The sequence below is a fragment of the Pollicipes pollicipes genome, unplaced genomic scaffold (genome assembly GCF_011947565.3).
Source record: "Pollicipes pollicipes isolate AB1234 unplaced genomic scaffold, Ppol_2.1 Scaffold_3481;HRSCAF=4094_pilon_pilon_pilon, whole genome shotgun sequence".
Lineage (NCBI taxonomy): Eukaryota > Metazoa > Arthropoda > Thecostraca > Pollicipedomorpha > Pollicipedidae > Pollicipes > Pollicipes pollicipes.
The window spans coordinates 467400-493655 of record NW_023596304.1 but is presented as its reverse complement, the minus strand read 5'-3'; the positions used below and the strand labels follow the sequence as shown (position 1 = coordinate 493655).

Below are 26256 nucleotides of genomic sequence, written 5' to 3'. Positions count from 1 at the left end.
CCGCCGCCGTCTGGACAGAGCCCGGCTCGGACTGTGACGCCGGCTCCGTGGCAGCGCCAGCGGCCGGCGAGTCCAGCCGAATCTTCTGACGCATCTGTCTCGCAGGTGGTGCAACACGCGGCCCATGCCCTCCTTCACCGCTGCTGACGGCCCGGCGGCGGCCCCGCTGCCCTGCACGGCGCCAGCAGCCGGCCCGGAGGACGTGCTCATCACCAGCCGCTGGCGCATCTTGTTCTTCAGGAAGAGCAGCACGCCGTTCATGCCGTCCATGGCCAGCTTGCCGGTCAGCACGTCATCTGCAGCAGGATATCGTGACCCTTCTTCTGCACGAACAGCGTGAAGACGAGGGCCGGCCGCGGCTTGGGCTCGGCCAGCGACACGGCTCCCAGCCTCGCCTCCAGACACGGCCGCTTGGCCGCCGGGCCGGTCTCGGCCGCGGCCGCCGCTGGCTCGGCCGACTCGGAGTCGGCGCGCGGCCGCTTGGGCGGTGGCTCGGCGGTGTCCGAGCGCCAAGACAGGTCAGACAGGTCGGAGCCTGGCTCGGCGTCCGGCTCGTGGTCGAAGTCGGGGTCGGGCGAGCCGGTCAGCTCGGCCGAGCTCGGCGACGGCTCCAGGTCGGAGGTGGCGCCCAGCCGCTCCTGCGCGCGCCGCCGCCGCCGATTGTGCGTCCACGTGTCGGCCGCCGCCGTCACCTTGTATGAGGCAAAGTACTTGTTGCACTTGCCCGGCTCCACCTCGGTCTGCCAACGGCCGCACGTGCGGTCACAGGTTTCGGCCGGTTGACACGTTAGCGCCATACACAGATACGCAGGCCAACCTCCTGCGCGGAGGCGCCCACCGCGTACCTTGCGCGTGACCTGTACTCCGGTATGGCATAAGCAAAACTCGGACATGCCATAGGAAATCTCAGCAAGTCGAATTCGGACAACCATTCAAAAGTGGTAGTCATCGTGCCTTACTGGCTACATTCCATCAGCGTTCATGGCGTTCGTCCGGTGGAGAATTCGCAGGAAACACGATGGCGTTCCTCCAGTGGGAAATTTACGACAACACAGACTGCTGGGGGGCAGTCTAGTCTGACCTGCAGCTCCTCAAGCCAGCCGACCACGCGTTGCTTAACACTGGGGATGTCGTAAGGGATGCCGTCCATGTCTCGCGGTACTACACACCTGCACCGGCGCGCGCTTCTTCGTCTGAGGACGCAGAACACGGGGTGAGAACGTGCGCAAACACCCTTCCCCCTCCCCCCCCCCCCCCTCTCTACTGTACCAGTCCGACGGCGACAAGTTTTTGAAAAGGATCAACGCTCTTTCCGGAACAGGCCAGCGTCCAAACACACCCAGAGCAAGGTCAAGACAAATGACTGTCAAATGGTCGAAAGGAAGTCGGCTGAGATAAGTTTTTCCTAAATAAACAAATGCATGACGTAGGGAGTAAAGGCTTAGAACTCCTAGTTTCCCGGCATTACGAGCTCACACTTCACAAATGAATACCGTTATGGATCTTCAAAATATCACGATGTACTCGTTCAGCGAGGTTGTCAAGCAAAGATGTTAAACACCAGATAAGAAAACATCCCAGCTTTTGAGCCTCTCACGTCTGAACACCCAATACACGGTACTGTGCAAACGACTGCCAAAAACACTGGCGGCTATGCCGAAAAGTTTCGAAGACCCACATTGAGTATTAGAACAGAAGGAAATGCAAATGCATGTATCAATGTTCATCACAACGGACAGGAAACCATTTCTACACGAACCTAAAAACGTAAATGATGAACTTTAAAATTTGTAATGCTAGCTTCTTCTTGACGTTAGCTTGTTCTTAACTGACTACGAGCATTACGTGTAACGTCGAGCGCTGATAACTAACCAACGTTTGTTTGATGCTGTTTTAACCAGTACGTCTCGGTTGTATTGAAGGCTGCTAACTTAACTGTCCGCGTAAGAACTCTGAACCCATAATAAGCAAGTGCATATAACGCACAGTTCGCTCAAAACCCAAAGCTACGGCACAAAACCGCACCCAGCTCCCCGCCGAAGTTCACACGTTATCTATGGCCGTCGGCCAGCCCACCTGCTTCATGCCCTTGACCTGGTCAAAGCGCCAGGCCCGGCCTGGAATGTCCAGCCCATGGCCCAGCGTTTGGTGTTGCCCTGGCAGAGTTCGGTGGTGATGACCTCGGCGGCGCCGGCCTCGTACGCCAGTCGCTTCATCGGCCGCACGCTCGACTTGTGACCCAGCATCGTGGTGAACACGCTGCGGCAGGAGGCCGGCTCAGCTCGCAGTCCAGGCTGACAGCGCGGCCGCCGACGGATGTGGGCCCACTGCACCCCTCCGTAGGCGGCGACTGCACCTTGCTGTATGGGCCAGCTGCACCCCGCTTTATGGGCCGACTGCACCCTCTGAGGGCGGCGACTGTACCCCGCTGTATTGGCCGACTGTACCCCGTTGTCTGGGCAGACCCCATACCACTACATAGGTCGAAAGTACACCACTGTACGAGCCGACTGCACCCCACCGCACCCTAGACGACGGCAGAGCAGGGAGCTCACGTCTGTCGCCGGGCCAGCCGGGCTTATTGCGTCTACACGGGTCTGATCCCGTCCCGACTGCCTAATACTGAGACGCCCGTTTCAAGAGCGCTTCGAGGGCAGTGAGCATATGCTGGCCATGATAACACTGACATCTCACTCGGCCCACGTCCATGGTACGCTACGCTGCACCAGCCTGAGCACAGCTCTGGACAGACCCACACTAGGGCGCCAGCCAGGCCCCTGAGGCCGGCGCGCTGTGGCGTCGCTGGCCGGGAGGCGGCGGACGCATCTGCCGTACCGGCACCGGTCGGCCAGCTGCGGGCTCTCGGCGATCAGACGGCCGACGAACGCCCGCTCGCCGCCCGGGCACGCCACCTCGTGCAGCAGGCCGGTGGCGGCGGCGGCGGGCGGCGGCCGGCGCGCGCGCGCCTCGCCGCCCTCCGCCGGACTCTCAGAGTCGAAAAACGGCGGGTTGCAGAGCGTGAAGTGGACGGGCCCGGCCGACTGCAGCGGCCCCGTCACGAGGCTTGCGTCGGCCTCCAGCACTGCAACACGTGCGCCGGTACGTTAGCGCGCACTCTCTCTACGGCAAACCTGTATCCAGCTGGCATTCACGGGTCCCGAAGGTTAAAGGCCAAACGGGCCCTGCACGAAGACTTGGAAAATCCCGGGCCCCCTTGGTCCGGGGGGAACTCATTTACGCGGGCCATTCAGCAGAAAGAGGCCCATGAGGCAAAATCCCCAAGGGGCCCACTTCAAAGGGGCTCACCGAGCGGAGCTGCGGTTAATCCCAGGCTCCCACTAATAGATGCCGATGTAAGAGAAACGATGGGCTATGGGGTCATTGGGACCAGAGAGGAGTCACGAGGCCACCCTCAGGTACCTGAGGGCCCTGCAGGAAATGGCCCGCTGATCCAATTTGTGTCAAAGTCCAAAAGGGACCCCTGGCACTGACGTCACGTAATGGAATGTCCCTGCTATACTCAAGATGTCTCAAACACGGCCATCAAAGACGCTGAATGTTCAAGGGGCGACTTTCAAGAGCCTGCAGCCGGAACTGCTCCAAGCGCGCTGTATTAGCGGTTCAAAAGCTGCAGGTTGGCGCGGTCCGCGGCCCATTTCCCGAGGCCGAGTACAGCGCCAGGGGTATGAATGACCTAAACGACCAGCAAGCGAGGTGTAAACATCGAGATGCAAAATCGCCGCAGCACCCTTCTAGTTCACTAAGAGCGCTTATCTCGACACGGCTGTCTTGGGTGGAGGGTGAGGCACGAGACCCGTCAGGCAAGTTATTTGTGGAACCGTGCCAGCTCCGGCTGAACGTAGGCTAAAATTTGGACGACACAAACAGTGTTGGCATGGCCCCTGACGTAAGGCTAACACGCACAATCGTGAAGTGTCATCTGTGAGACCGAAAAAGACACTTCGAAGGAGGCTCGCCCTCGAGAGCTAGAGGCCCATTCCAGACCCCTACTGACAGATGGCTGAACTCTGCATTGTGATCCGCCCGAAAACTTTTGTGAGCACGTCGCACGGGATATTGTGAGCGAGCATTTTGGGTCACATGAAACAAAATGTTACGCTGCTTCTCTGTGTGGCAATACAGTTATCCATGTTGGATGTTTTGCTTGGATGGGTCTCCCCGCTAAGGTCTTGACTGTTCTGATCGGAGAGCTCTGTTTCTGAAATTTCACACTTCCAACCGCAATTCAGCATTTTCTAACGTATGAGATATTCTATAGCGGCATACTTTGTATCCTGTGCGCAAAAAAAATCGAGACATTTCGCCGTAACTTGCCGTGCATCAGAATGGCTTTGCCGAAACTATTTGTCCAACGTCGTACAACAATTTTGGGCCATCCATCGCCAAGACCTATAAATGGCCGCATCCGGGAAGAAATACGATTTTCAAAAGGCATACGTGGACAGGGGATCGACTTAGTGAGAAAAGGGGGGAGGCTCACTTGGAAAGGAGACCCGGACAGCCAACATCCCCTCCCCCCCCCCCCCAAAAAAAAGTGTCTGGCTGCGCGTCTGCCGGCACCTGGACGGTCGTCACAGCATATATTGCAGCAGTGGTGTGTACATACCAGCGTGCGGCGTCAATGAAAGCACACCAGAACAAAAATATGTCAGTCCATTTGCATACATTACGTCGACACTTTCACCGCCGTCCCTCAATTCTCACCCTGCACGAGCTGCTGCAGACTGTTCTTCTGGACGTTGCGGCGCGCCACGGCCAGCGAGTCGGCGTCACGCTCCGTGGCCACCATCCTCCAGCCGCGCCGGGCTCCCAGCAGCGCGTACACCGCACACGGGCCCGTGCCTGTCGGCGGCCAGCGTGGTCACCTGCCAGCGACGCACCGACACCGGGGCGACGACGGCATCCGCGGCGCGGCGTCCCAGGGCACGGCCGCCGTCCCGTCCGGGCCCCCTCCACTGGCGGCGAGCGGCGCCTGGGGACGGCCGCCGTCCCGTCCGGGCCCCTCCACTGGCGGCGAGCGGCGCCTGGGGACGGCCGCCGTCCCGTCCGGGCCCCTCCACTGGCGGCGAGCGGCGCCTGGGGACGGCCGCGCGCGCCTACACGCTCGCTGTGCGGCTGGCGGCAGGGCCGACTCCACCATGCGGTGAACAGAACACACGCCGGACGGCGGAGCGCTCTTTGACGCAATGTATGAGTGAGCACGGACGAGGACGTAACGCCATATGGTGCCTGTAGTCTAGTCATGCAGGTCACCCTGTCACTACGTGGGATCTGCCACCAGTGCGCAAGGCGCCGAATATCGCGACAGCGCATCGGCGACTATTCTTATCATGTGACATCGCAATCAGGTCACGTTCACAGGTCGTGCTCAAATCGGTTTGTGGGTCGTGCTCAAATCAGCTCACAGGTTATGCTGAAATTGATTAATGGACCGTTCTTAAATCAGCTCCAGGGTCATGCTCAAATGGGCTCATGGGTCCTGTCCGGAGTTTGTAAGTGTTTGAATAACTAACTAGTCTGGCGCCACGGTTCGAGCACCAGCCACTCACAGGCAGCACCTCACTGAGAAAGTCATTGTTGGGGCAATTCATTCCCGAGTCCGGCCAAGACAGCGCAATCTAAGCAGCTGGTTGAAGCGCTAGAGACGATTCCGTTCCCGAGCGTGGAAATCGAGACGGCACCTGCGCCCGACAAAGGTCACAGCGCCGCCTCGTCGGGCGCCACGTACCCAGGTCCAGGCCGACAACGGTCTCGTCCTTGGGCAGCTTCAGGGCGCGCACGATATCCTCCAGCCAGAGGATGTAATTGAGCCGATTGGGCAGCGTAGGCACCAGCTTGTCTGCCGGAATCTCCACGTCCAGCTGGAAGTCCTTCAGCAGCAGCGTTTGCGTCAGCACGCGCAGGGCGTCCGGATCCTTGAAGTCATATTTAACCTTGCCCGACACATCCTGGGAAAAGTTCCATCCGTATGTCTTTCGTGCGTTGGGAATCAAACAACCACGCGCTCGCAGCGGCGCTCCACGTCTTTTGACATATTTTGAGTGATCTGAAATGCTGCATCATATGATATTAATAGGCGTTTCAATAACAGCAAGTCTCATTACAAAGCAAAGAGCAATCATTATTTACTGTAAGTGTTCATTATATGTTAGTTGTACTTGTGGGAACTAACTGAACATTCGCAGTTAGTTTCACCAGCGAGTGTCGCCCCTCTCATACACGACCACCGTACACTAGCCGTGAGCCTCATCTGGAGATGGCTGTGTATATGGACATGCTCGCTGTGCGCTGGGACCGCAGCCTCGAGCCGATCCGACCGTGAAGCGCACAGAATACATGAGGAGCAGCCGCGGCCTTGGCGCAGTGAACACCGACGACCCCCAGAGGACACTCACCGTGGTTACGTGTTTCCTGATGTCCGGAAAGTCATCTACCAGAGCTTTGAAGTCTGGAGGGGTTCGGTATATGTTACGCGGATGCATGAATGCATTTTGAGCCATCTTGTCCACACCAATTCACTACACAAGTCTTCCAGCCACCTGTGGCTGCAGTTGTTGCTGATTTCTCATGTGAAGAAGGACACATCTGTGACTTTTCATATCATACCATTAAGCCATTGTTCATGAGAGTTGGAAAGTTTAACTATATTCATGTAGCCCAACTAGATACATTTCCTTTATTGTACATAAGGTGATATTGGGCAAGACCATTTCATAAGAGTGCACCAAATTTGATCAGAACAGTCTGTCAAGTAATAAAAAGTGACAGCAACAGACAGACCAACCAGCAGTCTGTGTCAAAATGACAACAGCAAATACCAATGCACTGAAACTAAAGGCAGTAACTTTTAAGGCAGATCAGTAAGCACATCACTTTTGTGAGTGCCCTTGATGGATCAGAGGCAGCAGAAAAGAACCCAGCACCAGAAACCAGGTAACATAGCACCAAATGTGCTCCATGGAAGGTATGCAAGCAACACCAGACCTGACAAACCATGGGGGGGGTTGGCACTACAGCTATCAAGGATGACCAAGGCCTGTATCATGAGATGTCACATGGCATCTATCAATCATATTCTGGTTGACTTGACCCAGGGCATCTGTCAGCAGTCCCATACACCAAAGCACTGGCCTAGGGATGAAAGAAAAGCTAGACCAGCAAGGCATGGGAAGACGTAAGATGATCTGATCATACTTATCACTCAGATGCAGGATTTTGACTCGTTGAGCTTGGTGCAACAGAGCACCCCATGTTTACCGTGCCACGTCAACAGGCATCATCTAGTGTAGATTTTTCCTGACTGAATAAATGCTACAACACCACTGGCTGGGCCTCACCTTGAACTTGTGAGTGCCAAACTCTAGCCAGGCCAAATTACACAGACACGGTACACCATTTTTCTTGTTATGGGGTATTTTTGGCTAGTCGCCTTGGAAACATCACAATTCTTTGAAAAATTGACTTTCCATGCACACAAATGGGTACCAGCTATACACCAAACAATTACTGTTGTGGTGTTACCCCACACCAGTCATGTTTGGCACATGTATTTCTACAGTCTGATGTAGTTGTGTCATTGGGGCTTTATGACACACTGGGCTACTGAGGCTATATGTCACCATCTGCCTCTCTCCCTAGCAGGAAGGACAGGCACCACACTGAATTGAACCCATACCTCTGGTTTCCCAGACTCAGCAGTTAATGAGGACACATTAACCACACTACCAGTAAGTCAGTGTGACACAGTTGCAGTGCTTTATTGTAAGATCATGCAGACCAATTAATGCTTTGCTGGGCAAGACAACATAATCAAAGTATCTTTTCAAGAATACATGTTTCACACCAGTTCAAGTTCTAAATAAGTCAGGTCCACACACTTCTGATATTCAGAGCCAACCTCAGCCTCAAATTCGGGTGTCTTTCAAGTTCGGTGATACAGCCACCGTCACTGCCCGGGACATTACACCCTAGTCTTCAAACACTTGATTAGCTAGTCACTGGGTTCCTCAACATCAACTAATATTTCACTTCACCAGTTTTAATCAACGACCCCCACATATGACCAACACTCTCCACCGCGCCTATTCACGCGCGGGGCAAGTTCTCGCGGGGAACTTCAATAAGCGGCACTGCGGCGAAAGTAGCGAATAGATCATGAACGTTTTCCGGGAAAGACGCACGACTTCAAAAAATGCACCAACGCAGGCACTAGCGAGATCACTCCTTCCACGCATGCCACCAAAAGCAAACAAACCACCCTAACGCTCTAAAAACAAAATCGGGTGACCCAAATATGTTTTAGATGCTCGGTAAAAGGCAGAAGATTCGCCAGATTTTAACTGGAATCTCAGAAAAGGTTCCCTCGTTTCAAGGTTATTAGTTTCCACATCTTCCCCAAAACAGACCTATTTGATGTGGTTAAGGGCTTTGATAATGTGTTCACACGCTATACGAACACATCTTTACCCGCTCAATCGACCAATCAATGATGGTGCAAGAAAATCTATGTAAGAGCAAGTCTGACCATGACCTGATGCGTTGGTATCATGCCGCTTTGGTGATCTTATCTTGTCAAAATTAGTGCATGCCGAAGGAGCGATAGCGCGGTCCTAATTTTATAACGATCTGTATTGTGGGATCAAACTTGGCGGGGCCAAGCTGCTGCGGGCCTAACGTCTATGTACACCGGCGGTGCCCCAACCCCCTCCACGATGGTCTATATCATTGTGCTTTTCCCATCATAGATCGCTTCCAACAGGTTTAGAAACATGTGTGATGTTATCGCCTATCTCTTTTCCTTGTGAAAACCCTAGTTGCGCCACCGGTTTTATTAAGACATAGGGATGTAACCAAGCCTGTAGGTGCACCCGCGGCGCTGCCTTCTCCACACCACACAACACCACCACAGCTTGACCTTGGAGTTCGCGCACGGATCTCGTTCGCGTCCCAAACACAGCGAACGCGAGGTGGGGCGGTTGGTGGTTAATTCCCCGGACGCCGCCACCAGAGTAGGGTTGGCTGTGGCTATTCCAGAGGTGAGTAGGAAGACGCAAGATGTTTTGCATGTTTGTCTGGATTTAATTCTTGGGCTTGGTGTATGCCCGCTGTAGGGCTCCTCTAACGCAAGATTTGGGCTGGGCCTCAGTTGTGAATTCGGCGCACAAGTATAGGCCCCCCGGGAAGGCGCATGCAGTGAGTGGGCGCGGTGAACTATGACATCGCGCTTGTTACCGTGGCTATGAGATTGGGTGGGGACAAGGTGAAGGGTTCAATGGAGTCTGGGGATAGCCTGACCTGAAAATAATGAGATGAATAAGGAAAGGTAAACGTGTGCATTGCATGGTCAAAATTGGATCAGGATGTAATCCCATGGGAAAATTAAAGGAAAGTGGTGCTAAGTTCATGTTACATCAGGCTTTCCTCCACTGTAAATTGTGTCATTCCTCAGCAGCTGCTTGAGTGATGAATTTGCACCCACGATTGTTTTCTTTGAATATTGGATATGCTGGATGTTTGTAGACATGGCATGCAGAATGCAGATGATGGGTGGAATTATTATGCACCTACCTGTAATGGCATGGCTTACTATCAGAGCCCCTTTGAGAAGAAAATGTGAATAGGACAGCAAATCATAAGTGTTCTTAACATACCTGATAATCTGTTGCATTGCTTCTGCTTGTGTGGTTTGCAGTTAGTATTCCATGCTTGACTGCTAAATGTCAGGAAACCAGAAAAACTTGCTGCCAGTTACAGAACAGACTGATGACAGTGGAATCATTCCAATCATCCTTAAAAGCTTGCCACTCATTTTCCCTACTGTTCCAGCCAGGAGCATAGTTTTGCAAAATGGGTTGTGGGGCATTAAAGCAAAAACTGACATAACCTGCCCCAAAAGTATGCAACCAAACAGGTCTGTCCTCTAATTTTTATCCACTTTCTTTCCAAAGTGGGATTGTCTGAAGCCTGAGTTGGAGGGGGGTCTAAGCCCCCGAAGTGAATAGGAGACTATGCCTCTGGTTCTAGCATCCAAGTCATGGTGATGCCACCAAAGGACTGCTCCACATTTTGTTTCAAGTCTTGTTCCCTGTAGGTACCTGGCCCTACACCAAGGTCCAGTTTCACTGCAGCATAACACAATTTTCATGGTCAAGGTTGAGAGCCTGTCATGGCTGTGGGTGGCTTATACCACTGAAAAGAATGACATTGCGTTTGAGCTATTTTATGTCTTAATTCAAATATTTGCCCAGCCTTAGAGCTGTAGTACTCACCAGGAGACATGTTGCCTACTTAAACCAACACATACTTCAGCTCTGAGTTAGGCTTAACAGGAGGTCCAGCTCATGTGATTGACCCCTGCATACTGTTTGCAGGCCTGTGCAGTTGCTGTGTGTCTGTGTACACTCATCAGGTCAGCTAAGTGGCTGACCAGTCTGCTGAGCAGGCCCTGAGCAATCATCCCAAGATGGCGGGCACTGTGCCTGACGGAGAGGCGTCCGGCCGGCGCGGCTCGCGCAAACAGTGGACTCTGCACGACGGACCGCAAGGCTCGCTGCGTCGGCTGCGCAGTAACCTGGCAGAGGACGGCTGCGAGGAGTCGCAGCTGGTGTTGGCCAAGCAGCTGCTGGATGCGCCGGCCGCGCCCTCTGAGGCCACCCAGAATTATGTCCAGGCTGTCTATTGGTTGACCAAGGCATCCGAGCAGGGCAATGCTGAGGCTACCGAGCTGCTGCGCGAGTGCTTTGACCGGGGCCGCGGCATCACGGACCAGAACTACATCGACGTGAAGAACTGTTTGGACATGACGCAGGAGGAGAAGCTTTCGCGCCGTGCTGCCCGCGAGCTCTTCTACACGATGGCCGACGGTCAGGACTTCATCACGACGGCGCAGCTGCGCAGCCGGTTGCAGCGGCTCACCAGCCAGGAGCGGCGCGACCTGGAGCGTCCCGCGCCTGCCGCGCCGCCGCGCGCCGCCGACGGTGACCAGCCAGCCGCTGAGGCCGAACCACCCGCTGATGGCGGCGGCGACGGCAACGGTGACGGCAGAGATCAGGGCGAGGGCGTAGCAGCGACGGCGCCGGCGGCCGAAGACGCGACGGACACGCCGCGCACCATCTCCTTCCTGAGCCACATCGGCGGCGAGAAGCTGTCTGAGGACTCGCTGGTGGCGGCGGCGGCCAACTTTGTCAACGGCGACCTGCCCACCATAAACAAGTTCCTTAAGGTCAGCGATGACGAGACTGCTTTCCAGGAAATGACGCTGCTGGAGAAGGTGATGTTCCATCCGGTGCGCTCCGTCAGTTACGGCTATCACAAGATGATCGAGACAATGTCAGAGCGCGGCAACGCCTTCCTGCTCTCGCTGATCCCGACTACGCAACTGAAGACGATCCTGGTCGTGTTCCTTGTGTCCTTCGTCGACGTCCGCATGCTGCGCTTCATCCTGCCGGTCATCGTCCTGTACGTCGCCCTCTTAGTCATGGTCATCTCCACGCTGCAGATGCTACAGCTTCACGAGGACCTGGGCAATTTCCGCATCTGGTCACAGGTGATGAAGATTATCAAAGACGACCTGAACACGCAGCTAGCCGAGGCCAAGTTCTGCTGGAAGAACCTGTACCCGTACGGGCGCTTCTTCGTGGCGATGGCTGCGACGGTGACGGCGCTGCAGTACACGCCTGACTCGATGGTGCTCAGCTCCGAGATCACTGCGCTGGCCGCCCTCATGACGGCCATCACGTTCATCTCGCTCAGCGAGCGCCACCAGCGGCTGGCCTGGCTGTCGATGGTGCTACACGTGACGCTGTCCTGTCTGCACCTGTTCCCGACGCTGAGGCCTGCGCCGGCGGCCAGTCTGCAGCTGGCGCCCGGCCTCTTCCTCGACTTCTCGTTGCTGGCTATCCTGCACCTGGCCACGCTCGGTTGCTACGCCACGATGGCGGCGCAGGACAGGTGGCGCGGCACTTACAAGGTGCTGATCCCGCACCTGGCCTCGGTCGTCTGGTTCCAGACCGCCATTCTGTTTGCCGGCGACGCCTCCACCGGTGGCGTGCTGCGCGCTGTCGGCACCTTCTTCGGCACTGTGTTTGCGCTCCCCATCATCGGTGGCTTCCTGCTGCTATTCCCAGCTGTGGCACTGGGCCGTCACCTTTACCAAGCCGGCTTCCTGCTGCAGGCGGTGGTGACGGGCGCGCTGCTGGCGCTGCCGTTCGGCCTGGCCTTCTTGCGCAGCCGGCACGCCTCGCTGACGCGCGTCATCTCGTCGTACCAGGTGCTGGTGCTGGGGCTGGGCCTGCTGTCGCTTCTGCCGGCCGTGCAGATCACGTATCTGACGACGCCACCGCCCACCGACGTGACTTGCGCTGCCCTGGCAGCAGTTCTATAACGTGTGTCACCGGCCGGCACTGGACGCCGCCACCACGGCCCAGGTGCAGCACGGCTGTCAGCTGCTGGAGGGCGCCACCGTCGAGTGGGAGGGCACCGTGGCCGACGTGCGCGTCCAGTCGGCCGAGAACAAGCTGCAGGCGCTGATCAGTTTTCCTGCCGGTGGGCCTGCAGCAGACGCTGGCCTGCGTTTACGGCCGTCCAGTCGGAGACTGCAACGCCGAGCTGATGGACGAGGTCAGCTTCAGCCGCTGCAAGACGGCGCACACCGTCATGACGTCACGATGCACGTTGCGCTCCTGGAACCGCTACCAGTTTCACATTGTGGTGCACATGCCAGCTGGCTACCTAAACGTCAGTCCGGCTGATGTTTACCTGGCGGCCGACAACCAGTTCCAGGCGTTCGGACTGAACCTGCGGGCGGGCGACCGCGTGCAGTACCGCGGTCAATTGAGCGCCGGCCTGGGCACGACGCGGCCGCAGCTGCAGCTGACCGGTCTGCGCTGCCTCAGCTGTACCCAGGAGATCGCCCCCATACTGGAGGTCACCCAGCGCGACGTCGTCAACGAGCTCGTCACCAGCGCCGGCGCCGTCTTTAACTTCGTCTGCTCGCCGCTGCTGCGCTACGAGAAGGACCCAGCCGCCACCTGAGCGGGCCGCCGGCGCAGCGAGCGGCGCTTCTCCTCAGCTGGGGTCGCGGTGGCGGGCATTAATCAACTGTCTGAAGTCTGAAACGCGGAGCGCCTGGAGTTCGGGCGCGGATGCAGCTTTATGCCGACGCGGAATTGGTCGACGGACCTTCCCCTGTTGTTTTTCACGTCCTCTAGTCAGGCTTGATAGACTTGAATGAGGGTTGGCTTCAGGGGTCACGCTTTGCAAGCAATCCCACTATTATCTTGTTTCTGTGCTTCCTGCAGAGCAGCTTTCGCACATGGTGATGTTCACGGCATTAGCTGAGAAGCTTTGAATGGCCTCTTTCAATACTCTTCAACTACTTGCGAGTGACATCGGATAATGCACGTTGGTTCAATGGCGTGTGTTAATAATCTATATATGCGAGGTATTCGTTCCTTGTCTTATCTGAATGAGGGCCATAACTTTTTGTTTAGTGTCACATTCGTTGGCCAGGTTGGAAAGGGTAGGCTTTAACACTTAGATCTGATTTGCTACTTACGAGTGTATTTGTACCTAGTTGATTATTTCAGCATGGCTTATGGTCATACTTTTGCGTGTTGACTACTTTTGCCTTTGTCCTAGGAGTACACCTAGAAATTTCCTGTTTTTGTTTTTGTTTTTTTGGTACTGTCAGTTACTGTCTTGCCGCTGATGCTCGGGTAGACACATCAGTGAGCAAATGGGCACAGGCGACAGGTTTGTCAACAGATTGTGGCCTTTAGGAGAACTTGTTAAACAGACGCGTAGAGAAAGAGAGTTTGCCGGCAGGAGGCAGAGCTTGCTGTTTACATCTGTGCTGTCGGTGCTCATTCTCAGAGTCCCTTTAAAACCGAGACAGCGGGTGCATTATCAAAACAAAGACGTAAAGCGCACTGGCCCAGGATTCAGAAATTGGGCTGTTGGCTATCGGGCAGCATTGCAAAGGCGTTGGCCAATTACTTGGAATGTTCCGTAAAGAAGATGGTGTGTGCTTTTCTAGTCTAAGTGCGAAATAAATAACATCAAAATGAACAGTGTTTGCAAACAGAGAAGGTATGACGCCGGGCTTACGGAAGTACGTTAAATGTATTATGCTTGGAATGTGAACGAAATATGTGGTTACCAGCATTGTACGGTCCCAGCGTCCTATTTTGGTGTGTTGTTGCCAATTTAGCGTGGATAACCGCAGAGTGCGTCGACCCAACCTTTTTGGGCCGATTTTCTGATGTGCGCTACCCAGGGGCGCAGTTTCGCAAAATTGGTTGGGGTGTGAGGCTCAACGGGAAAAAGTACCCAGCCAGCCCTCAAAATATGCAATAAACAGTTTTTTTATAAATTAATTCCGAATGGTTTGCATGGGTGACTGCGGGTTCAGAGTACCTGCTAAGCATAGCTTGTTGCGTATACCCCGAACCCACCACTCAAGTCGTGCCATCTAGTTCAACGGGTTTCTCCCGGATTCTGCCCACTTTCTGTCCCAGTTGGGGGGGGGGGGGGACTGAAGTCTGTGTTAAGGGGATGGGGACTGAATCCCAAGTTGGAGGGGAGTGAAGCTCCCCCACGTCTATTCCAACTGAAAGGGAAACTACACCCGTGGCGTTGCCAGTGTCAAACTTACGCGCAAAGCTGTGATTCGTGCCCCTCTCCTCCCTGTTCTTACACCTTTCGGCCGACCTCTTCAGAACGTTTTCGTGTAGCTAGAGCAGCTACGATTTCGTGAGCCGTTCAGAACCCGGGGCACCATTAAACACATGCACATTGTATACCGTAAATATGATATGGTAGAGGTACGGTACAGGCTGTGACCTGAGGTCGCCAGTTTCAGGACGGTTGATGAAATCGTAGCTGCCTTTTCTTTCGGAAAATGTCTCGAGGACACCGGTTCGGCTTGCTCCTAGTTTAGATTCTGATGCACTGTCTTGGGGCAGTCGATGCAGGTTCTTATGGGGAAGACGGTGAACTGTGGTCACAAGTTTGAGGCTAGGCAATGAAAAAGTCTTGTATTCTTGCGTTAACTGGTGTTTATTTGGAAAAAAGTCGGCGCAGCACTCGGCGGTGCGGCAGTTTTTGAGTTTGGAGCTGCTTTTGTGGATGGTGGCGATGTTGACTGCTACGGACAGCATTTTGGTAGCCGCTTTTGCGGCAATTCCTGCCCGGCAGCTACAAAATATTGTTATTGTCGTTCATGCAATCTGGGTTCCAACTTTAAGAAGAGGCATTCAGTGCACCTGAAAAAGATCTTGTGGTGTGTTAGGTGAAATATTTATGCGTCAGCGTAGGTACAGGCACGCTATTTTAAAGTTAAACACCTGCGAACATGAAAGCCAACACGTGGGCTGTATAAATTGTCACCTTTATACCCACTGTCAGCATAGTAAAACTAGATAAGATGGTAGTATCAGCCTAATTCCTCAGAAAAATCAGGGGAATGGGGCTAGTTTGGTTGATATTCCAGCAAGATGCCTTTATCGAATCAAAAGCGGAGGTGAAGTGTTGGTGAAATAAATTGGGTAAGATCTACACTTCTGCTGTTGTTTTGTTTTGCTAAAGGCATGTTGCAAAAATATCACTCAAACTATTCTCTATTGTCCTGTTTTTTCAGAGGAACAAGGCTAATGCTACTGTCTTATCTGTGTGAATAATGCTGCTCACTAATGCACTGGGAAACTAATGTAATGCAATGTATGTGATAGTTTCATTGAATACATAATATCAACAATAATTGGATAACATCCAGGTTGTATTAGATACCTTAACTTAAGGCATAGCAGTTGCATTTTCACAGTGCTGGTCATGAGTGTTTTGTGTTCATGGCACTGCACTGATGCACTGAAGTCAGTGGTTTGCATTTTGCTCACCATGGCTCATCTTACCAAGCAGATAAATACAATACTAGGAAATACATAGAGGTGCAATGGTGCCCCCATGCCTTTATGATGTCTCAAATTTTAGTCAGAAGCAAAGATGTGACCTGAGCATATTGCCAAAAAAAGTAAAGAAAGACACTTAAATCAGGTTTTCTCCTGTTAAAATTAGGAAATACATAGTAATGGAATTAAAATCCCTCTTTCAAATGTTCAATGAGCACACCATGCTTCTTCCTGTCAACAGCAGTCACTGCCAGCCCCTGATAGGACATATTTGTTCAGATATTCAGTGCTGATGCTATGCTGGATACTGCTATTTTTTTAGGTTAAAAAACACAAGTGTCATGATTGTCCTTGAACCAGCTGTCATTTAAACCCCAAACTTCTGATCATTCAATTAGAGACTGTTCATGATTCCAGCTGTTGCTAGTTACCTTCCTGGGAAAGTAAGTGGCAGATGTCATTGGCTGGTAATACATTCTTGTTATTTAGAGATGAGATGGTGCAATGCTGCCCCCTTCTTATTAATATCACAATTAGTTTAATTCCACCATTGGACTGCATTCTCATTTAAGTCTTGGTTTTCAAGAGCAACAGCTCTGCTTGCTGTAAAGATCCTTCACTAGCCATGTCTCTGCTCTTTCAGGTGCATTTTTTGCCTGAAGATAAAACAGGTCATGTAATTAGCAATCAGCCATATCAAGATGGCCTCTCTTTTGACTCTGAAACTGTCAAAACTTGCCAAGGCAGTGGCTGAAAACCTACCTAAAGTTAGTGATGCTGGTGCAGCGGCATTATCCGGTATCCCCATCAGGAAATCTTCTCCAGTGTCCTTCAGAGACTTCATCAGAAGAATATCACTCTGTGGGTGTCAGGATGAAATTGAGGTGAGATAACTGCATGGGCGTCTTTTGTTTCAAGTTCCATTATCCAGTATCCCTATCAGGAGGTCTCCCCCAGTTTCCTTCAGAGACTTCATCAGGGAAGTATCACTCTGTGAGTGTCAGGATGAAATTGAGGTAAGATATCTGCAGTGCACCCTTTGTTTCAAGCTCCCTGTATCTGCCCAAGATTGAAGTGACAGCAGGGAAGTCAGGTGGGACATTGTGTGCCACCCTGTGTTTGTGTTTTGTGTGTAAGCACTTGTTGCTTTTTAAACTTTTTGGCACTAGTTGCCAGCTGTTACTCAATGGTTTTGTTCTGCTAATGCTACCTGTTAGTGTATTATAAACTGTCATTTATCAATAGCATTTTTACCACTTTCTTGAAATACATTGTATCACAAATTGGAAGAATATCACTCTGTGGGTGTCAGGTGTCCCATGCATGGTGTGCTCCCATGCTCTCCTCCCACATGCTTACATTCCAAGCCCATACCCAAATCATTAGCATATGTCCTAAGCACATCTACCATTTCAGAAAGCCCATCACAAGGAGAATCCAGGGTCAGCTGTGGGAGATACTGAGGCCCAAGTAAACTGCCATTTACTTGGGAGATATGGAGCCTGAATGGTTCACATTCCATCTTAATTTGCTGACCAAAAATGGGGTGGCATCTGACAGTGACATTCCTTTCTAGCTGACAATCCAGGCCGAGTTGGCCAGTATGGAGCAGCTGCTGGCACTGCCCTCGGCCGAGTGCACGGTGCGCGCTCAGGCACTCAGTGTGGCCGTCTACTGTCACCTGCTCGGCTATGACGTGCGCTTCATCTGCATCCATGCCATCACTCTGGCGCAGCAAGGCTCACTGCTGCAAAAGCGAATGGGTAAGACAGCACAGCAGGCAAGCCACCACGGCACTGGGCGGCGTTCCCGCCGTTTTGGAGGCCATTTACTTGTCTTCAATGCTGGTGAGGCTGACGTGGCATAAGCTATTAAACACCCTGGCAACTGTGTGCCTTTTAAGATTGGTCATGTCTCTGGTAGCGAGGTGTGATCGCATACTGGAGGCCCGTCTGAGGAGAGGACGCCGTTGGCAGGCTACCTGGCCGTGTCGCTGCTGCTGAGGCCCACCGACGAGTTGGCCGTGCTGCTGGTCAACACTGTGCTGGGCGACTTACGTAGCGGCGACGTGCTGGTCCTCTGCACCGGCCTCAACATGGTCTGCCACCTGGTTACGGCCGACAACGCCGCCACCTTCCTGCCGGCCGTGCTCAGCAAGCTCAAACACCGCCAGGTGCGGGGCCCAAGCCTGCCGGGAGAACGGCCCGGCAACCTGTCCCTGCTGCTCTTGTGCACGTACTCGTGTGTACTTGACCATTTCAGCCGACGAGGTACTTTGCGACGCCAGTGGCCGAGTGGGTCGTTTGAGTCGTTACATCATTCTAGTCATTATAATGCCGGTCACGGGCGGAACTGCCGGCTCGTCGTCGCTGCGCCGTGCCGCTCTGTCCGAGCGCGACTCCATTTCGCGCTTCTGCCGACAGGCGGTGGTGCGGGACAAGGCGACGCGCGCGCTGCACAGTCTGCTGCTGTGCTCGCCGGAGCTGTTGCCCGGCCAGCTGGAGGCTGTGGAGACGGCGCTGCTGGACCGAGACCCGCTCGTCATGGCGTCGGCCGTCCAGCTGTGCCTCACGTTCGCTGCAGTACGGGCTGGGGGGTGCTGAGCATGTGCTGGTGGCGGGCCGAGACCGCGCCTGGGACGCGGTGGGCGGGGCTTGTTGGGACTGTAGGGCGACGCCTTGCGACAGTGGGAACCCGTCAGCTGCCTGCTGTCACGGCGTGCGGTGAGGCAGCAGACCACTACCAGAGCCATACAGCAGACCACGGCCAGAGACATTGAGTCGTCTCCGGGGTAGCGCTGCGGCCCAGCCGCTACGTCGGAGTCAATACCGCACCTGAACGGGCCGGCGCGGCGATGGTGTTTTGATGATCGCTTCGTATCCATCGTGTTGTTGGCCTTGCGAGATGCCCCCTTCCGGCACCGGGCAAGCGATGACGTTCTGGAACGGTAATTATCACAATGCCGCAGTGTGAGGCTAAGACGGCCTCACATTCAGATTTGGAATGATTTTACCACTGCCATGTGCTAGCCCACCTGAAGCGGACATCGCTCTGCGTGGCCCCATCATCGCATCAAACCACCCCCTGCGCTGTTTCCGCTCACGGCTGTATACCAGCCAGGGTCCCCCGTCGTGCGCCCCGCCTGTGGTGATGGCGCGGGCGGCGGGTGGTGCGCTGACGGCAGGCCTCCGATCCGACAGCTGAACCCGGCTATGTTCGCCCACCTGACCACCAGCCTGATGACGATCCTGGGCCAGGTCCAGAGCCGCAAGCTGCCGCCCGACTTCGAGCACAGGGGCGTGCCGGCGCCCTGGCTGCAGTGCTCGCTTATCCGGTGAGTCAGCCCTGGCGCGCGGTTGCTGGCGCTAACGCAACGCCACTGAGACCCACATCGAAGGCGCCGCGCACTGCAGCACACGGCTGTTATCCGTGATCCAACAACAGCACACCAAAGGAAACGCCGACCTTTTGGTATACACTGAGCTGTATTGCATGTCAAAAACGTGGACCCGTCCTTGTTCTCTTTGAATAACTGGTGTGGTTTTTGAACTTGAAGGGTGGCTCGATGTCACAAGCCATACGATTCGCCAGCTGTAATCCACCGGACGCGATGAGCATGCCAGTCGAGGTCGACGGTGCGCCCTTTGCGAGTGTGACCCAGCCGCTGTATGCTCCGGTGATGTTTGGAGTAAACACGAGGTCAGTGTGAGATGACACGGTGGTCTGGCGCGCCCCCAGGCTCATCTCGTACCTGTGCCCGGACGACTCGGGCTTGGCCGACACTTTCGCCCAGTTCCTGCTGTCTCAGCTGATGGCCGGCGTCCCCAGCACCGCTATGGGCTTTGCCATCCTGTGTGAGTGCGTGGCGGCGGCGGCCACGCTGCCGCCGGCGCCGGCCGCGCCGAGCGGCGGCGGCGACGCGCCGACCTCGCTGCACGCGGCCGCGCTGCGCTGCGCCGGTCTGATGGTGCGCAGCGCCAGCGGGAACGTGCGCTACGCCGGCTTGGCGGCGCTGTGCCGGCTGTGCGACGGCGGCGCCGTGCTGCCCGACGGTCCGCTCCGGCTGGCCGTGCTCCAGTGTCTGCGCGACGCCGACGAGACGCTGCGACTGCGCGCCCTGCAGCTGCTGCACGCCGTGGCCACCGAGGAGAGCGCCGAGGCGGTCTGCGGCCGGCTGATGGAGTCGGCGGCCTCCGCCGGCCGGCCGGAGGTGCGCGCCCTTCTGATGGGGCGCGCCGCGCTGCTGGCCGAGCGGTACGCGGCGCGCCGGCCGGCGCTGCTGCAGGTCACTAACCGCGCGGTAGAGCAGGCCGGCGGTGCGGCGGTGGCCGGTCGGCTGCGGCGTAGCCTGCTTCTGGAACCGGACGGCGGCCCGCTGCGGCCGGCCGCCGCCCGGCTGTACGCCGCTCTGCTGGCGGACGGCGCTGCTGACGGACGACTGCGCACGCTGGCTCTCTGGGCCGTGGGCGAGCTGGCAGCGCTGCTGGAGCCTGAGCTGCTGGAGCGGACGGTAGCCGCGCTCTGCGACCGACTGCCGCTGCTGGCTGCCGACGACCCAGACCCGGAGCTGGAGCCGGACGCCGAGGAGAAGGAGGAGGAGGCGCCGCTGCTGCAGGAGCTGCGCGCGCTCGAGCGGCTCGTGTGGTCGTGCGGGCCGCGGCTGGCTGTCGGCGCGGCAGCCCGGCTGACGGGCGCCCTGCAGCCGCTCGGCCACCACTGGGACCCGGAGGCGGCCGACCTGGCGCGCTCGGCGCTGGCGCTGCTGGCGGACGCTGACCGGCTGCAGCGCGTGGGCGGCCGTGGCTGAGGCCGTGCGCGACGGCCGGCTGCAGCCCGACTTCACGCTGTCATTCGCCGACACGGTGGTGGCGGCGGCGGTGGCGGACGGCGCGGCCGTGCTGCGCGCGCCGCCGCCGGCCGCCGGCTCCGTGGCGCCGAGCGTGGCCGCCACCTCGGACCGCTCGTCACCCACACTGGACGCTGGAAGTCCTTTTGAGACGCTCTGGCCCGCTCAGCTGCCCACATTGTGAGTGCGAAATCGACGCTGGTCGTGAAGTTGGCGTCGTAGATTATTTCTCGTGGCTCACCGGGTGCACCTACGGTGTTGTGTTCACCAACCGTGACATGTTCGTGTCTCCCGAGTGCCCTTTCATCTGCCTCCAGATCCAGTTCACGTGTGCCTCCCCCTCCCCTCCCCATCCCTGGTGTTACCTCAGTGTAGCGGGTCATAGCCATACACTGCATCCGTTAGCACACGTGACGTGTCGGCTGTACGACTGAAGTCGTAGGTTTGTAGCTGGAGGCGCAGTCAGAGGCGCGCTGGAGCGGGCGGGCGCTCTCCGCCGTCTGGATCGTGTCGGGCTGGGCTGTCCACCCAGGCGCGAGCTGTGCCGCGTCGCTTAGTCTGTGTGATCTGTTAGCCGACCTGTGCTGCTGTCGCCGTTCACCGACCGTGTGCCCCGTCGCAGCCTGTTGGACGACGAGCAGCGCCCGCTGGAGGAGCCGCCGCCCGTTTGGACGCTGCAGGGCCGGACTCCCGCCTCGCCGCCGCCGCCGCCGTCGCCGGCTCCGCAGGAGGGGCCAGCGAACCAGCTCCCTGCCGACCCCCGACCGGACACCGCCGAGCTGCCACCCGACGACGAGCAGGCCCGCGAGATAGCATCACTGTTCCCGCCTGGGGGGTCATGACGGCCGGCCGATGGCGAGCAGATCCGGCAGATGGCAGCAGTGTTGCCGCCCGCGGTGTCATGGCCGCTAGATGGCCGGCAGGCCTGAGAAGTGGCAGCAGTGTTGCCGCCCGGCTGGACCGCGACAGCCAGACGGTGAACAGAGTCTAGAGGCAACCGCAGTGTTCACGCCTAGGGATTCCCTCTGAGGGCGACTAGACCGCAAGCAGGCTGGAGGGGGGGGGGGGGGGTGCAGCACTTCCCGTCCACTGACTGCGAGTACCGCTTCAAGCGGTGTTGGACAGGCGTGCACGTGCGGCTGGTCGGATTCTTATCGGAGTGAACGCTATATGAAGCTACCGCGTGCCTGCTTTCTTCAAGTGGCGCCAGCTGAATCGTAAGAATGTTGGGTTTTTTAGGCGAGTTTTCCATACCGAGCTGATGGGGGTTGACCGAACTGGTATTGGCAGATCACCACTATCTCCGGGCGCTTCGCACACCCTCGACTCGCGCATGCAGGGAATGAAGTCCGAAGTAAATTGTCACTGTCCGCCCTTTAATACCCTGCCAGTGTTGCAGCAGACGCAAGGCTTTTACTGTGCTTTTAGCTAAAACCTTTTACCCATTTCGCAGAGGTCCGTTGTCCGAAGGGCTTCTAGCGATAGCCCCCAGATTGCTTTTGTGCAGGCGACGATGTGAGTAGATCATCGCTGATACGGCGTCGCGGTTAGCCTGCCGGACCGGGGTCCCCTACCTTGCACCGGACTTGCCAGCCCAGCAGGCGTCGGCAGCGTCACAGGTCTGGTGTGGTTTTGGCTGGAGCTCAGTAATTCAGAGTCGTAGGATGTTGGTGTGCGGTGGGCGGCGGGACAGGACTACACGCACCATCTGAGTCATACGCTACCACCCAGTGCAGGGGCCTCCCCGGCAGGACTACACGCACCATCTGAGTCATTCGTCACCACGCAGTGCAGGGCCTCCCCGACAGGACTACACGCACCATCTGAGTCATTCGTCACCACCCAGTGCAGGGTCCTCCACGACAGGGCCACATGCACCATCTGAGTTATTCGTCACCACCCAGTGCAGGGCCTCCACGACAGGACTACACGCACCATCTGAGTTATTCGCCACCACCCAGTGCAGGGCCTCCACGACAGGACTAAACGCACCATCTGAGTTATTCGCCACCACCCAGTGCAGGGCCTCCCCGACAGGACTACACGCACCACCTGAGTCATTTGCTACCACCCAGTGCAGGGCCTCCACGACAGGAATACACGCACCATCTGAGTCATTCGCCACCACCCAGTGCAGGGCCTCCACGACAGGACTACGCGCACCATTTGAGTCATTCGCCACCACCCAGTGCAGGGCCTTCCCGACCATGCACTACTACATGCACCATCTGAGTCATTCGCCACCACCCAGTGCAGGGCCTCCCCGACAGGACTATTCGCACCATCTGAGTTATTCGCCGCCACTCAGTGCAGGATCTCCCCAGCAAGCCATGCGCGAGGGCTCGGGCGGGTCCCCACTCATGGCTAATGCACGCGGCGTGCTCCGAATACATGAGGTTTTGCCGATATTCAGGATATAACAGTGGGTGAGAAAAGGATGGCGATGTTCCCTTGCAACTGCCTCTGTGACTCTAGCGAAGAGTTTCAGTAGAATTCCGGGCTGCATGAACCTACGCTCCAGCAGCCGCTGAATGCGTCGTACCAATTCGTCTCACTCAGCCGAGCCACGTTCGCAACTGTTTGCGTTGCATCTAGTGGACCTTACCAATACGCAATACATGAGAATAATCGTGTCCGCGCGCGCTCACCCACCGTCCCCGAATCGGGAGCAGCCGCGCCAGCCACCACGAGTGTGCCCGTTCGCTGTTTCCGCGTTTTAGGCGCGTTGATTGCGTGACCATTTTGCGCCCTCTCGGGAACGGCCAGCTCCATTTCACTCGGTCAGCACTACTGTTCGATTACTCAACCGTCTAAAATTAAGATACACCTACGCTGTCGGACGGCTATAAATATTGATGAAATCGATGTACGCCAAAAATGCAAATACGGCGACAATGTCAAATAATAGGTCACGAGGTCACCCGGATGCCGAGAAAGTGGTGCTGTGGTGAAAAACTCCACTGATTCGCGACATAGTGCGAGGTTTCAACGTGCTATACATTCCAACGCTCTCCTCATTCCCAACACCGTAACGTGTTCTGGCCCGATCCGTGAAACGAATATGTAGCGCAGGCGTGTCTCATCCGCAGCCGGCAAAGAGTGACCTCTTAGAAACGGCACGTTTAGATGACTCCCCACTCGCCTACAAGTGGTTTAATGGCCTTGAATGGATGAACTACCTCAAACTTCTTTGTCGCGCATCACAGATGTCTTGTGGTCACTAAGTCGTCGGTCGGTTCATTGACGGGGGAGGGGCAGTCTCGGCATTTGGCTGCTTCTACTGTGACATCCGCTGTTTCATTATCCACCATTCCGACCTATGGCAGTCGAGGATTTGAAATCATGCCATGATTTCATGGATCGAACCGCGCCTCAGGATTTCATCGAACTATGTCAGCGGACACAGGAACTGCTACCCACTTTGACCCCCGTACTGCTGCCACTGGTCGTTTGCAGGTGCCACGGCGCGAGTGTGCCGCCCGCGTCGAGCGCTACCTGTCCACGCGGTGGGAGCGCGGAGGGACTGCGGGGCGCCTCTCTCGCCGCGTCACTAGGCTGAACCGCGCCGTGTTCGTAAGAAGTGTTCAGCCTGAGCGGCTAATGCCTGTGAAAATATACAACTGCGGGTTTCGTGTCAATCCGGGCACTTGAGAACCAGTGCATTTCTCCGCGAACCAGTGCAGAGGTTGCGCCGGGAAATGCATCTCTGCGCGCATTACCTAGAAAAAACTTGGCAACTCGTACTCATGTATTTGTACTGCTGAGACAAAAGTACAGAGGTTGCGCAGACCACTGCAACGCTCACGCGACCTTCACATTCAGAAAGCTGGGCAGCATGGATATATAACAACAAAGCGCATGTAATCACAAAATCGCGACACCATCCTTAAAGCGTGATACTAACAACACCATGTGGTGAGCACCAGTGATCCGTGAGCAAGCCAGTTTGGGCGTGCCCACGTAGGTGACAGCGGACCCCAGCCTAGACGGTGGAGTACACCAGTGCCGCCGCGTGCTGTGGGGCGCACCAGCAGTCGGAGGCCGAGCCTCGACTGTGAAGGACCGGAGTGGCGGCCCTCCTCCCCCCCCCCCCCCCGTGTTCCGGCAGCCCAGCATTCGGTTGCAGACGGCGCTCGCCAGCCGGCCGGCTCCGTCTCTCCCAGCTGGTCTGACAGGCTGGCATGCCGCACACGAGACGCCACCATTCAGCCTTCGACGGGATGACGTCTCGCCGTGCATCTCACGGAGAGCAATTCTGTCAGGTCAGGGACACCCGGCATCAGCGACAGTGCCCCCCCCCCTCCCCCTCCCTCTCCCTCTCCTCTCCCTCTCCTCTCTCCCTCTCCCTCTCCCTCTCCCTCTCCCTCTCCTCTCCTCTCCCTCTCCCTCTCCCTCTCCCTCTCCCTCCCTCTCTCCCTCTCCCTCCCTCTCCCTCTCCCTCTCCCTCTCCTCTCCTCTCCCTCTCTCCTCTCCCTCTCCCTCCCTCTCCTCTCTCCCTCTCTCTCTCTCTCTCTCTCTCTCTCTCTCTCTCTCTCTCTCCTCTCTCTCTCTCTCTCTCTCTCTCTCTCTCTCTCCTTCTCTCTCTCTCTTTGGCATCAGTGGCAATTCACCAGGCCCACGTCAACACGACTGACATGACTGACCATGTGCTAGCAGTAGCGTTATCAACTGGCTCGTCGCCATGTTTGTCATTCAAAGGTAATAGTTACAGCGAGCAGTCCAGACCCTGTCTGACGACTTGCTGTGAAGAATACTACGCTACGGAGCCCTACTCCCGAAAGGCCTACTGCCTGAATACCTGCACCTACACCCTACAGCGGGTCAAAGTCAGGTCATGGATTCAGCCGACGATTTCCAGGGAACCATTAAACCTGGTGCAACAACTGAGTGCTTGACGAAGATCTCTGAGATAGTGTCTAGGGCAACACAACAACAGAATGGACAAAGTCACTGGCCCAGGGCCACTTATGAAGGTCAGACCAGGGTCCAAAGCAAGCTGTTCGTAATAGGTGTTGTTAAGGGTTGTATGGAATAGTATCTGGTGCCCATTTAAAATTTGTGTATGACAGAACCGCACTACAATCTTCCGTGGACCTCTTAAAGATCAGAATAGATCACTGACCTAAAATGATCCAGGTCAACATTTTGCTTTTAGGAACATTCTGTCTAGCGTGATCTTTGACGCGTATTCAAATGCAAAACTCGAAGAAATCTCGCATGATTTGGGCCACAAAGACGTTCGGTCAAGCAACGTCACTGACCTTAAATGCGAACCAGTGGTCTTGCTGAGAACAGGTATATAGGTTCTGGGGGCACTTTGGACACTAACCTGGAGTTCGCACTTGTTTGACCTTACCTGACCCGAAGGTCATGACTTAGGGTCCTAAAATTTTGACACAAGGGGGTTCACGTACAGGCCAACGCATCCCGTGAATTTGGCGTCTCCAGCTTGCTTAGTTTCTAAGACCTCAGGGAGGTCCAATT

At 55.9% G+C, this 26256-nt stretch overlaps 4 protein-coding genes and 1 long non-coding RNA gene across 7 annotated transcripts in view; 2 read left to right on the top strand and 3 right to left on the bottom strand.

Annotated features, from left to right (window-relative positions):
• Nucleotides 1-284: 284 nt before the first annotated feature.
• LOC119092855 (uncharacterized) lies at nt 285-1163 on the bottom strand. Its single transcript, XM_037215772.1, has 2 exons — nt 1082-1163; nt 285-740 (listed from the first exon to the last, which is right to left on the bottom strand). Exons 1-2 carry the CDS (start codon nt 1148-1150, stop codon nt 285-287), a joined length of 525 nt encoding a protein of 174 aa, XP_037071667.1. The 5' UTR covers nt 1151-1163.
• A 3551-nt stretch (nt 1164-4714) lies between these two features.
• On the bottom strand, nt 4715-6521 carry LOC119092854 (U6 small nuclear RNA (adenine-(43)-N(6))-methyltransferase-like). Its single transcript, XM_037215771.1, has 3 exons — nt 6417-6521; nt 5750-5969; nt 4715-4863 (listed from the first exon to the last, which is right to left on the bottom strand). Exons 1-3 carry the CDS (start codon nt 6519-6521, stop codon nt 4715-4717), a joined length of 474 nt encoding a protein of 157 aa, XP_037071666.1.
• On the bottom strand, nt 5959-8143 carry LOC119092832 (uncharacterized). Of its 3 annotated transcripts, none has more exons than XR_005093550.1 (3): nt 7899-8143; nt 6417-6585; nt 5959-5969 (listed from the first exon to the last, which is right to left on the bottom strand). It is a non-coding gene; the product is annotated as an uncharacterized LOC119092832 (long non-coding RNA). The 3 variants fall into 3 exon arrangements; XR_005093551.1 differs by having other exon boundaries at nt 7919-8143; XR_005093552.1 differs by having other exon boundaries at nt 6417-6578; nt 7919-8143.
• Nucleotides 8144-8970: 827 nt separating this feature from the next.
• On the top strand, nt 8971-13053 carry LOC119092853 (wolframin-like). Its single transcript, XM_037215770.1, has 4 exons — nt 8971-9056; nt 10392-12370; nt 12447-12564; nt 12608-13053. Exons 2-4 carry the CDS (start codon nt 10484-10486, stop codon nt 13051-13053), a joined length of 2451 nt encoding a protein of 816 aa, XP_037071665.1. The 5' UTR covers nt 8971-9056; nt 10392-10483.
• Nucleotides 13054-15284: 2231 nt separating this feature from the next.
• Nucleotides 15285-26256, top strand: part of LOC119092850 (AP-4 complex subunit epsilon-1-like) — a 14426-nt gene continuing 3454 nt past the window's right edge. Inside the window, exons 1-9 of the mRNA XM_037215769.1 lie at nt 15285-15331; nt 16570-16810; nt 17503-17689; nt 17903-18099; nt 18350-18508; nt 19127-19260; nt 19665-19788; nt 20005-20108; nt 21395-21572. Coding sequence (XP_037071664.1) covers nt 16628-16810; nt 17503-17689; nt 17903-18099; nt 18350-18508; nt 19127-19260; nt 19665-19788; nt 20005-20108; nt 21395-21572 — 1266 coding nt within the window. The 5' untranslated portion in view covers nt 15285-15331; nt 16570-16627. The remainder of the gene's footprint in view (nt 15332-16569; nt 16811-17502; nt 17690-17902; nt 18100-18349; nt 18509-19126; nt 19261-19664; nt 19789-20004; nt 20109-21394; nt 21573-26256) is intronic.